This window comes from Varanus komodoensis, unplaced genomic scaffold, assembly GCF_004798865.1.
Source record: "Varanus komodoensis strain SLA01 unplaced genomic scaffold, ASM479886v1 scaffold59_1, whole genome shotgun sequence".
NCBI lineage: Eukaryota > Metazoa > Chordata > Lepidosauria > Squamata > Varanidae > Varanus > Varanus komodoensis.
The window spans coordinates 2,393,054-2,406,616 of NW_025336221.1; the positions used below are offsets into that span (position 1 = coordinate 2,393,054).

The 13,563-nt window shown below is 44.3% G+C and overlaps 1 protein-coding gene across 5 annotated transcripts in view; it reads left to right on the forward strand.

Moving 5' to 3' along the window:
- AMZ2 (archaelysin family metallopeptidase 2) overlaps positions 1-13,563 on the forward strand; it is a 64,493-nt gene that overhangs the window by 11,201 nt on the left and 39,729 nt on the right. For 3 of the 5 annotated variants that reach the window (XM_044449518.1, XM_044449520.1, XM_044449523.1), the window contains 2 exons: positions 412-588; positions 2,429-2,584. In XM_044449518.1, coding sequence (XP_044305453.1) covers positions 412-588; positions 2,429-2,575 — 324 coding nt within the window. In that variant the 3' untranslated portion in view covers positions 2,576-2,584. Of the gene's footprint in view, positions 1-411; positions 589-2,428; positions 2,585-3,520; positions 3,540-4,300; positions 4,717-13,563 lie in introns of those variants that run through there. The other 2 variants (XM_044449521.1, XM_044449522.1) reach the window with 2 other exon arrangements.

Below are 13,563 nucleotides of genomic sequence, written 5' to 3' on the forward strand. Positions count from 1 at the left end.
TGGGCTAAACAGAAAGCAGGCCATTTTTCTGCTAGGTAGAATGCTAAAACATGAAAAGAACCTATATTTGATAGAAGTCTAAATTGAGTAAAGCAAGATGGGGAAAAAGATCGCTTTCTCTAAAGCAGGACTAATCCAATTATGTACAGAATATGGCTTTTCTTTTTGTTCATGTTACGTGGCAGAGAAAGAATTTAGCCAGCATCTATAACCATGAAATAATCAACCACTTTAACCTCCCAAAGCCACCCCCTGCACACACACACACACACACACACACACACACACAAATATGAGTTCCATGGCATAGAAAAGGGCTAACAGTATAGCTCCGTAGAAATGTTTAGACCTTTAGAATGCAATTTCCATTTATTTGTTGGCTTGCTTGATTTGCCCATATCTGTCTTGCAGACCCTGACTCATGAAATTGGACACATCTTTGGGCTCCATCACTGCCAGTGGCTGCAGTGTGTTATGCAGGGGTCCAATCACCTGGAGGAGTCAGACCGACGCCCAATAGATCTTTGCCCCATCTGTTTGCGCAAGCTGCATTCCTCCCTGGGCTTCAACCTCATGCAACGATACAAGGTACAATGAGCCTGTTTTGTAGCAAACTACACTCACAGTCAGGATGGTCCTTTTGTTCTCACATGACTGCTAAATGTGGGACTAGGGTCTGATGCTCAAGTTATTCCAGTGCTTTGCGAGTCGCTGCTGTGCTGCTACTTCTTACCCTGACTGGCTAACAAGAGAAATCCCAGACTATGCAGGAGGGCCCAGACGGAATCTGTCCCCTGCACCTGTATCAGTCCGATTCTTGTGCGGCAACCCTCTGGAGTCTAAGTCAACAGAATAAGCAGGATGGCCCGCCAGTGCAGCAGGGCTGGCTTCCTACCTTTTCAAGCAAGTGCAGTAATACGTGTTACCATCTCAAGAGCCCCCCACCCCCAAGATCATTAAGTACTGACTGCATTTCTGGGTGTGGGGAGGAACCCCAGCATAGTCTCCACTTTTGTCATCCCGGACTTTTGTGTGGGAAAGACCTGTGCTGTTGTAGTTCCCACATTGGTGGGGTAACATAATAATCCACTCCGAAAGGCACTTCAGGGCCCTCTAAGCAACTGCACCAAGGCAGTAGGGTTTGGTTGCTTGAGGCTCCTTTAGTGTGACTTTTTTTCCTCCAGTATCTCAAGAGTGTTACCTTCTGGAGGGGTGGGGGGAATGGCACATGGACTCACCAGAGTGTTCCACCCATGCTCTACACTGACGCATTCACAAGTTGTTACGTCTAGATCCAGATTTCAGTAGCTATGCACTATGGGCTATGAACAGAAGCAACTGGGTAGCACTCTAAAGCAGACCATGAGTTATGCAAGGGTTGTTTAACTGACCCGTGTTGGCCTGGTTTGGACAACGCAACAACCCCTGAATAGGGCAGCCATACACACCCTGCATGCCCAGCGGCTTCACCCTGGGTTGCTATGCTGGGGTGTCACAAACATTGTACAAACAGCCCCTCTCAAAAGAACAATGTGCCTAAAGATATTCTTGGTGCCTCAGCTGTGCTGAGGATGATGCAAAGACTTCAGAATCATCCATCCACCAACCTGAGAAGAATTTCTCCCATGCAACACACACATGACTTTTGGTAGGGAAGGCAGGATTCACCCACCCACATTTCCTTAGCTATCGAGGCTGCATAATGCCACCAAACTTTTTACTCCTGTGTTGAGCTCTCTGATGCTTCAGAGGAATGAGGGCCAGGGAGGACTCAGCTGGAGAAAATAATAGCTTACCCTGGAAGGCAACTTCAGCATTATTGAACTTCTGCACCTTCAACTTAAGAGGAAACCAACACAACAGTGCCTTATGTAATACCCCTTGATCTTAGTACAACGCCGTATGGGTTGGGAATTAATTTATCAGTCCTTCAGTTCTCAACCAACAGTAGATCGTAAGATAGTAGTGTGCTGAAGGCACTGCATTTTACAAATATTTGATGACTGTGAATTGCTCAAGACTGAGTTATATTTATCACAGTTCTCTTTATGAGGGAATAAACCCATAGATCTATTTTTAGCTATCTAAATGATTCTAGGTGACCTTAAAGGGTGGAATCTACATTCCCTGCTGTGTATAGATTTGCTTCCTGCAGCAATGAAAAGCATTTCTTTGTTTTGCTTTTAGCTACTTTGATGTAACAACATTGCTAGGTTTTGTTTCTTTGCTTCGTTCTGTCCTCTTCTTTTCTTCCGAGAAATAAGAAACTGGAGTCTCTGGAGAAAGCCAACATCTGAAACATGCACAGAATTAACTCATTTTGGTACAGAGTTGAGGTGTCAGTGCCAAACCAAATGGTTTATGTGGTCAGCTTTTTTAATCTGCCATGCCCATTTGCTCAGACTTCTAATCAGTATATTTCTTCTAGGCATTGCAGAGGTGGATAGAGGAAGACACTAATGAAACAGAAGCAGGACTCAGCAATGAAGCTAGATCAGGTTTGAAGAAACCAGTGGAAGCTTTTAAAGAAAGCTATGACTGGATTGCAAAATGTCTGGATCTTCTAGAGAAGTAAACCCTTTGGGTATGTGGATTCAAAAGGGACACTCTTGTTTATAGTGGTGTAACTGCTGCTGAAGTGTAATGATGAACTATTTTGTATAGTTCACTGAAAATTAAATACCCTGCCTTGTTGGATTTTTAAAGTTTCCTTTTGTCCCTAACTTTATGAGATCATCCCTTGTTCCAGGTATCAGATATAGCCCTATTTCAAAACACTTCAGCTACTGTGCAATCCACAGGTACTGATGCCAGAGATCCATCCTTGTCATGATACTTCAGTTTGCAGTTGAACCATGGCCTATCTGCAGCATAGCTGTGTAGCATTTTCTTATCTTGTAAACGTTGGATTCTGCAACAAGCAAGTTGCTTTCTGGCAAATAATGAGATGCACAAGCATTGTATCAGAGAACATCCAGATATTGCCTGTGCTTACATGTCATGGCAAGCTATAGACTAGCTAATGAAATGATGGCTGGCATAAGCAATATGCCAACACATGCAGCCTGTTCACTCCTGCTCCACTTAGCCCATCATTCAAACAGGCAAACAAATCAGGAAGCCACAGTTAATCATAGTTTCCTAATATGTCTGAATCCAAGATTATGGATAATTGCTCTTGAACAAGCCAAGGTTTGGAGCCAGTTTTTAAGTCTGTCTTCTTTTGGAGTGAAAGGAAAGTTTATGCTTTAATTCTGTAGTCTCGTGGTTGAGAGTAAACCCAGTTGAATGCCATGTAATTTGATCCTAAGTAAGTATGTATAAAATTGAACTGTTTGATCAGTTAAATTGCAGATGATTTGAATGGATGATTCAAATGTTAAGTGTGGCTGTTTGACCTCAAAGGTGCCTTTTTGAAAGACTCAAAAGAAGTGCAAAATAATCTACAGTTAATAATCAAAAGTTGCCACTTTTTGGTCAGAAATAAAAAAAATGAAAATGGTATTGTCTTCTATTACAGCCTAATCCAGTTCAACCCAAATAGCCTCACAAAATAAACAACCGTACCCTTTTATCAGGTAAAAATGGTTTCCAAGACTGATCAATAAATGTTATGTATAGAGAGCCCCGAGGCTAAGGGGGAGAAATTGAATGATTGAACCTGGTTGTATCTATCTGTTTCCCAGCAGAACAGACACTGCTGGAAGCAGGGATTCTGTCTCCCGCCTTTCTGGAGACAAATATATTCTGAAAGGTTGGATAACCCTTTAGAAAGGATGGGGGACTGTGAAGGTATAGGGCGAAGACGAGCATGTAGAAATCCCAGTGCATGTTTGGAAGCAGGCGTGTCATTCTTATTGGACCTCCCATTGGAGGGCACTCTTAGTTGATCTGATTTAAAGTATTTTTAATAAGCCTTTTTTAATAAGATGGGTCCAGTAAGCCAACTGTTAAGCAGTTACTAGATTTTGTCTAGTATTGTCAAGCTTTGGCCCTTACATAGGTACAACTACAAAGCATCCTCTTCTGAAAATGACTCCACATGGGGCCAGTCTTCTTAACAGGGTATTTGGAAATGCTCCCTAAGAAATTGGAACTGGGCAGAATAAAGGAACTATTTTTTTAAAAAAGAAAGAAAAAGCTATTAAGATGTAATAGGTGTTAAGCATTCAATTTCCTGTTGTTGATTTACTGTTACCAGGAGCTGGTAATACTTCCATTTCTGTTGTATAATCCTATTAACACACTTCCTTGCCTATTTATTGTTTAAATGCACTTTTTCTCTTTGCTACCTGAATAGGTCAGATTTCCCACTGTGCACAATTTTCCAGGTTAATTTTTCTTCATTGCAAAACTTTATGTACATCGTGTAAAAGCCTGCGTACTGTTAGTCATTAAGGTAATATTTTAAAACTTGGAAACATTTAGTGTTGTTCATATGGTAGAAGGATAAGGGAACATAGCTTTATTGGAATCCAGAAATTGTATAACTATAATTGTCGAAACATTTATTTTTAACATTATGCCATTGACAGGTTAGAAAAGTGGAATTATTATTATTATTATTATTATTATTATTATTATTATAACATTTCTATGCCGCCCCTTGCCGAAGCCTCGGGGCGGCTTACAACACAATAAAATACAATACAAAAATAACAATATAACAATATATACAGGAATGCCTGTATCAAAGAGGAGCCACACTAAGCATCGAAAAAGACAAGACAAGTGAGATATGTGATTGGATAGCCTAATATTTTAACATTAAAAGCAGTTTCAGTGGCCCCCAAAGTGCATCAGGGCAACCATGGTGAAGCTTTTTCCCCCAAGCTGTCAACTGCAGTAGTAATATGCTAAAATCATCTATAGAGGGGATAACCTCCTTTCTCCCTGAATTTTTTCCCCCAGCCTTCACATTTGCATACTACTTCAACTGTGGTTGAGGACGTGTCCTTACTGTGGTGATTTTGGCTAGGTTTTCACATAGTGTCAATTTATGATATGGGTTGTTGACTCCTGGGTTGTAGTGTTGTGCAAACCAGGCACACTGACCATTTTGGTTTGCTAACAAGGAAGAACCCAGAGAGAGAACCCATGGTGTGTTGTTGTGAACTCTGGGTTGTTCAAACCATGTGTTTTTGTTAATATAGGAATCCAGAACGGTGGGGTACTTGTAGGTTGTTTCACCAGCCTACAGAGACAGTGGACAAGAGTGGTGGAAGAAACAAAACCCAGCTCTTCTATATATTAGTACTGCAGTTCACAGGTGCATTTAGGATACAACAAGGGAGTAGAAGAAGGAGAAGGGAAACAAACAGCAGTTTGTAATTTCATTTACCAGATAAACTCCAGCTAGAACAACAAATGATGTGTTAGTTTTATATGTGAGCCACTGTCTGAGGCTGTAATACTGTGTACCAGAGATGTGTTCAAGCCCTTTACTCTAAGTCTCTGTCAAGTCTCAAGTCTTTACTTTCAAGTCCAAGTCAAGTCTCAAGTCATTGTAAGAAATTTTTGAAGCAAATCTGAAGAGCCAACCTTAACAGAAAAAAGGGAGGCAGTGTTGGAGTGTGTGTGTAGGAGTGGGAGAGTTGTTACTCTCCACCATGTTCCCTTCTGTACTTCTCTCAGGGATGTGTTGAAGTCCTTTCCTTCAACCGTGATTTATTGAAACAAAGCTGTGCTGTTTGAATTTATCAAGCTTGCAATTTAGAAAAATGATTTTCTTGACATGATTGGCCCCCAGCCTGGTGCTGTTACTCTCTCTGGAAATGTGCAGGAACAGAGCAAAGGCGGCAGACAGGAGAAGTGGTTGGCTTCTGGGACTTGAGAGGAAACTTGAGACTTGACTCAAATTTCTTGGGATGAGTTGAGACTCAACTTGATCTTGAAAGTAAAGCCTTGAGACTTGACTAGAGGCTTGAACACATCACTGGCAAACAGTAATATGTAGATAATCTTTTGTGCTCCAAATAGGCTCCCCACAGGCCTATTGTTGTGCAGATCTTGGGATTTTTTTTAATGACCCAGGCATATTTCTAGAAAGAAAGGTTTATGCACTTTTTAAAAACCTGAAAAGGGAGCTGGCTGCAATTTGCAGGTATAGGTTATTACAAAGGACTAGATTGTAGGTCTACTTGTGCATAAATTACCCAACAAAATATGAACCTGGGGTATGAAAGTCCCCTCAGGATGAAGTTAAAGGAGCACGTAGCGTCCAGCCTTAGCTACATTTATCTGAAACTAAGTGCAGCCGGAATTAATAATTTAATGGTAAAGTTTAGGACTCTGGGTTCAGTCTGGGAAAATATGCAATAGGGTAATTGTATGCCAAGCCAGTTGCATGCCAAGAGGGTAAAATACAGGGCAGGGGTGGGGAGGAAGATTGTCTCCTTTCCTTATCTATAACTTAAACATGGCCAGGCTACACACGATCAGAGGCACTTCGCTCTTAAGTACGCAGCCTTGAACTGGCATGAAGGACAGGTGGAGGTTTCCTGGCTAGGATCAAAATCCCGGAGTAAACTGGGATTTCAGTGGTACTGGAGGGTGCAAGGCGTTCAGGCATTTCAAATCTAACACGCTTTTTCGTAGTCAGAGTGCTCACAGGATCGGGAAATCGTCCTTCCGCGAAAACTTGCCCGTAACCCGGCCCCTAATGCATGCGAGGACACGGACCCCGCACAGGGCGCCTGCCAAGTGCAGCGCGGGGCGGGCGCGCATCCTGCCTGCTGAACGCGGCGGGGCGGACAGGGCTCGGCGGCTCCCGATTGGCCCGGCCCGGGAGAAGGGGCGGGGCGAGGCTTGCGCGTACACGTGCCATCAACCGTGCGACCTGGTAGCGGGCGGCGGCGGCGGCGTAACCGAGGGGTGGAAGCCTGAGTGAGTGAATGATCTTGCCCCCTTGGGGGCAGTTTTTTCGACCAGTGGCGCTTTCTAGCTTTGCCTGGGGGTGGGCTTAATGCAGGGGCCAAACGGATGGGCAAGACCAAACTCGACCCTTATCGGTAATTTGCAACTGGAGTCCCTTTTGAGGGGAGGCCCGCAGTGCTGGAAGCGTTAAGGAGACATGCAAGTCTGGCAGACAGTTTTCCCCAAAAGCGCCCCCCCAAAAAAATGGTATACCAGTATTTGATGCGCAGTACCCGGGGGGGGGGGCGTGATATTTCCGTGTGCAGTAAGGGACTCGATGGCACCTGTGCAGAAAGAGGCAGCCTCTAACTCGGTAGAACTGTAGCCTGGTTTTAGGGAGGTTTACTCGCAAGGCAGTCCCATTAAGTTAAGTGGGACTCGCTCGCTGACCGTGTCGGCGGGGTTGTAGCCGTTGCATACATTGGCTGGCGCGGGAGGAAGCTCCTGGAAGGGCACGGGCACGGCAAGGCGGAATGCGGCGCGGATGGAAATTTCCTCTCCGTTCCCCAGCGCCGCCTGGCAGGGAAGCCATTCTTCGCCCAGCCCACCCGCTCGGCAACCTGCCGGAGCCCTGGCCGCGCTAGGTGGGTGTGTCTCCGCGGCTGCCTCCGCTCCTCCTGCAGGACGTGGCGTGTTGAGCGGAACGGGGCCGCTGTGGGCTGTCTGGTTCAGTAAAGGGGACGCCTTTCTCACCGGGCTTTGCTCCGCTGGGATGGCTTTGTGGATGCCTTCAGTGGCCGAGGGGTCTCATTAGCGGGAGGACTCTGCATTTTGAGTCCTGAAGGGCGCGAGTTGGGCGGGGGGGGGGGGGTGGAATACAACTCCTATAGCTGGCTGGGGCGTGCTTGGAGCTGTAGTTCTTGAAAAAACTGCCTAAACTTGCATCGGAGGGCTTGATGTAGTCTTACGGTATGTAGGTAAGGAGGAAAACATAAGGACATCAACCGATTTTCCAGGCACCTTGGTTTGGGATTTTATTTTCCTGTTTAATGTTAGAACTGGTCCTAAGAAAAACTTTTTCTCCCTGTGCTTTGTCAAGTAAAAACAAATGCTCAGGGGGGAGCTTTAGTGCTTCGGATGAAGGTTAGGCACCCTGCATTTAGCATGAACTGATGTATTAAACTATTTTCCTATCAACTTCTGAGTTCAGCTGGATCTGCTGTGCTTCCAGCTCTCCAGGGCACATGAGATGAGGTTATAGCTGCACTGTGCAGCCAATCCTCGAACTCTGTCCATATTTTTCAGGCTATAGGCTGGGGATACAGCATGGGGGGAAAAAGCTCTTCCCCAGTGGTTTCCCTGCTGCCATCCCCCCACTGCTTCCAGGAAGGGGGTTAAGCCTTCTCATAAGTTGCAGTGGTGCCATCAAGCCAATTGCTTTCAGTCTTCTATTTCCCCATGCAGTGCCATAGACCCCGGTGTTGATTATACAGGCAGCTATTAGTGAAAAAAAAGCAACAGCTGACTATTAGTTTAATTGGTTTGCATGCAATGAATGGTTAGACAGTCTACGTAAAAACACAGACCAAGGAAGATCCCAGGGCACTTTTCAATGATGGATTATTGACAAACCTTCTTGATACATCCTGCCAAATATTAATGGGACCTGCCCATTATAACCCTTTATGGTACTTCAGGTTTTTTTAGTCCCAAATACTGCCCAAGTTTAATTCCAAAGAAAGATGCATTTAAGAGGAATGTGTCTATAAATTTATAATTCAACAAAGATTACCATGAGGAAGAAACACTAAATTACCTTGAAGTTTATTGATGGTTGCCCAAATAACCTTGGCCAGACATTGGAGGCCTAGATATATCCCTAAATAATTAGGGTCTACAGTTTGGAGCATTGTGTTTACAAACAAATTAGCAAACTATCTCAGTACCTTAATCTATTGGGTATTAGTATGTGGGGCAGATTCTGCTGGGTTCTTAGTAGCTCCAATAAGATTCTGTGGTTTCTGAGATAAATTGGAAGCCAGTGCTACACCCTGCTCCTGCAAGGAAGATAAAAGAAGACTCTCAGAAACTTAGGGTATATGCATAGACCCTGGTAACCTCTTGTGTAAAGATAATGCTGCTTACATCTGTGGTACTTGCAGCATGTTGTAGTAAGGGAAGTAAATATTTTCTATGTCTCTTACAGGAACAGTACACTAGAGGGAACTATATATCCTCTGGAAAGCAAAAATAACTGTCTCTAGCCTGATAACCTTACATTAAGCAGATCAATCGAGCATTTATTTCAAACATGTTAGGAAATCTTGCAGTTCATAATAGAAGTTTTCCTCTTTCTTCCCACTAAAATTGACACCTGTTGCCCAGTTCAGATTTTAAAATGATCACCCCAAGTAAGGTCAATATCTTGTTCTGCTTTCAAAGGTTTGCCATTCACAGGTAACAAAGAATTGGGCAAAGTGTCCTTTTTATTTAAAATAAGAAACAGAAATGCAAATAAGCCTGAATGTGCCTCATATTTTGGAAAATACACATTTACTTTGAGTCCAACAATTCAGTCTTTGGTATATTTTGAGTATGTGTGCCAAAGTTCGTGTACACCAAGGGGGAGTCTGAATTGGTCTTTTATTACGAACTGTAGCATGAGCTTTTCTGTGCTAATAACCATAATAGCCATCCTGGCTTCTGGTGTATATAATATACATGACATGGGGAAGTCATATGATGTCATCACAATCCAGTGAAACAAGGCATAATCATTCTTACTTTAGAAATGAGAAAGTGAGGTTCACAGTGTTTGTCTTGTTCAAGATCAGTCAGTGAGGCCACTGGATTGGAAGCCCTTCAGTTGGGCATTGAGCATTATGGCAGGGATACTCAGCAAAGAATTTCCTGTCTCCCCACACACACATACACACGTGCGCATGCACATACCTATTTTATTCAAACGGGAAAGTGTTCACATCCTGTAGTGATCTATTTATTTATTTAAAACATTTTTATGCCACCCCCATCGCAACGAAGCCTCGGGGCGACTCACAACCGAAACAAATACATAAATACACAAATAATAACAATATAACACTAAAAAAAAAAGCTATTGACTATACAGCTGAATAGAAAAAGGGCTGAAGATCATGTGACCATGGTCTGTATAGATCTCCTGGAGCAGCCTGCTGTCTTTGCCTTAGCAGGCTTGTCCACGTCGTTGACATAAGCTGGAAAGCCCTCCTGGCACTGCTATGCCTGGCGCTGGCCTGAGGTCTCCTGCTGCCTCTGGAGGTGGAGAGCACATGCTGCCCCCATTATGGAATGCCCTTCCTATTTTCACCACATTGCCCCCCCACGCTGTGTACCTCCCTTCGCCTTGCCTTTGTTGCTGCCATGTCAGCTCTCCTGGGTGTAAGGCAGTTGCAAGAGCTTGGCAGGCTGGATCTCACGAGAGCCACGGGGCTGCTTTTTCCAGCCACACAGTTCTTTATAGGGCTTACAGCATGGGCCCTCAAACTGAGGCCCATGGGCCGGTTCTGGCCCGCCATGCCCTTTTAACTGGCCCGTCCCACAGGTTTTGCACTCGCTGGGCGTGTGTGCGGCTTGCTCGCAAGGAGGATGTTTTGGAAATGCTTGGAGAAAACAATCTCCTCGTGAGCAAGCCGGTGCCTCGCCCCGCACCCCCCCATCTCTGCCTCGCCTCACGGGTGTGTGCGCCCTGCCCCCACACCAGCCCGCGCCTCCCCGCCAGCACCGCCTTGGCAGTCTGAGGCCGCCACTGGCACCTGTCAACTGGCCCTCTGTTCAAAAAGTTTGAGGATCCCTTACTTACAGGTGATGGCGTACAATGAGGGAAACAGTAGGCTGCCACTGCTCTCATTGTAACATGTACCATGGTGGGAGAGTGGTTGATGGGGTCCTCCAGAGCAGCTCTGGGGATGCTGGGGAGTGGTACAGTCCTATCCTGCTGCCTCGGGTAGACCTGTCATGCTGCTTCATGATAGGGCCCACTCTGTCTGTGTCCTGATGGTGCGACGAGATCTGGCTGTTCGTTTTTGCAAATTCTTTCAGAAAGGTAGCTGAGCTGTTCTACTGACGGAAGGAGCTTTGAAAGAGCCCTTGTTGAGAGAAGTGCATGGTGCCTGAGGCAGCCTTCTAAGGAGCCATGTTGGAGCAGTTGATTTAAACATAAGCCGTGTGCCTGGCCAGACTGACTGATGGACAGTATATGGTTGAACTGTGGTGCAGCAGGCTGAGGAGGATGGGAGGCTGAGAGCAATCTCTCTTGTTGGGGAATATTCAGTTGTATTTGGTTGGTTCAGAAGGCCCTCACAGACCAAGGAAGCATATGTGAGGAGGGTGGTGTGTGCTGGCCCTACCCGCTGTGGTCTGCACATTCAGAGTGCCTCAGAAAGACTCCTGCTTGGGCAGGCCTTCATGTGAGGGAGGATCCTGGGCCAGTCAAATGGAAAAGCTCTGTGTGCATGTCTCAGCCTGTACTTGCACATTACACCCCATTGGAGAGTCTGTGGACAAATGGCTTTACAGCAGGGGTGTCCAAACAGCAGACTATGGGCCACGTGTGGCCCAGGATGGCTGTGAATGTGGCCCAACACAAAATCGTAAACTTGCTTAAAACTTTATGAGATTTTTTGTGATTTTTTGGTAACTCAGTCATGCAGTTCTCAAACATGTACAGTGGTACCTCAGCTCATGAATGCCTCAGTTCATGGCCAAATTGGGTTGTGAATAGGAATTTCAGAAAAAAGTTGCCTCAGGTGGCGAACTCTGCATCTGGTGACGATCGCGATTGTCTGTGGCCATGATTGCGGTTGCGCTCTTGCAGGGAACATGGGCACGATCACGGTCATGCTCGGTGGGGGGGGAGATGGCCATGATCGTTCCCGTGTTCCCTGCCTGAGCGCGACCGCACCCATCTATGGCCACGATTGCAGTCGCGCTTGTGCAGGGAAGATGGGGTGTGATCATGGTTGTGCTGGAGGGGGAGATGACCCACTCGTGCTTGGGGTGGGTGAGATGGCCGTGATCTTTGTTCTTGTCACTTTGCTGCAACTTTTTGTGATTAAAAAAATGGTTACAGAATGGATTAACCTTATTTACATTGAACCTTATGGGGAAATTTGATTAGGTTCATGACCAATTTGGGTTGCGACCAGAGTCATGGAATGGATTAAGTTAGTGAGCCAAGGTACCTCTGTACTTTGTAGACAACAATGTCGTGTCGCAATGTCACGTAAAATAAAAGTACATATGCTCTCATCATTTGACGCATGCAAGGCTTCAGTTTTATGGCTGTGTGTGGCTTCCAGTTTGTTATCTTCCAAGTGCAGACAGTTGAATTGACACCATCAGATGTTACATGTGCTCATGGTGACCTGGAGTGTGAAATGCAGCTATTTATCAGTAATCTTTCCATTACTGTTGCAGACAATTTTATACATTTCACCAGGTTGGCTAAACACAATCCTGTGAACAGTACAAAATATGCAGCCTTGCTTTTTGATTTGATACAAGAATTTGAAAACAGACTTCAAGATTTTCGGGGAAATAATCACTCTTTTGGTTTATTTGTGACTCCATTTTCAGTTGACATAAATGTTTCCTGCCAATTTTCAGGAATGCATAGAGCTGCAATCTGACATTCAACTTAAAGAAAAAAATTTGACCATGGATTTTTATAGGTCCTGTCTTCCCAGAGGCAAATATCCTGTTTCACAATCATGCCTTACTTAAGTCTTTGCTTTTTCACAGCACCTACATTTGTGAGCACCTATTTTCAAATGAAACACAATTTTAAAATTACTCTAATTTTAAGAATAAAATTAGAACCAGAATATCTGTTGAGCATCTTGACAGCTCACTGAGAATTGCAACTGCTTTTACCACACCAGATACTGATGCATTAGTTTCTCAAATGCAATGTCAAATATCCCACTAGCTTTATGTTGCCCTCCTTTCTTTTACTTTTGCAATAAAAAATGAAAAAAAATCAATGAAGTTTTATTATTTAGATATGTTAGGGTTAGGGATCGGGATCACAAAGTTGGGACTTTCTTGACGATTTTAAAAGACTCTGAATGGGGCACCACATAATTAGGATTATGTGAGGACTTTTTTTGCCTATCTGTGGTAGCGGATATCACAAAAATTATGCACAGACCTTTGTGTTTGCTCATCAGCTTTTGTTAGTGTTTGTGTATTTAATGTGCCCCAAGACAATTTTTCTTCTTCCAATGCAGCCAAAAAGTTAGACACCCCTGCTCTACAGCTCCTTTCCCCCACATGTGCTTTCAGTGTGTGTGGAATTCTTTCAATGCCTTCTCCCCATTGTGGGATTTTTCATGTAATGCTTAAATAAAGCAAGTAATATAAAAATAGTACCCCCCATAAGTATTTTTCACTGTACATATTTGCAGGCAACATGGGAAGCAATGTGAATTGTTTTGCTGAAGATTGTGTACTGTTTCTGAACAGCTTCATACTGTGTATGTTTTGTTAGGTGTATGTTTATCATAACAGTTCATTCCATAAGCTTCCATACAGCCTGAAGTGCTTGATCCTACCTGACATAATCTATATTATTGCAAACTGGCTTCGTAAACCCCACTGAAGTCAATGATATTGATGCAGCCCGATTACAAAGGATTTTCAACAAGAGACTTGTTCATTGTTTTAAAG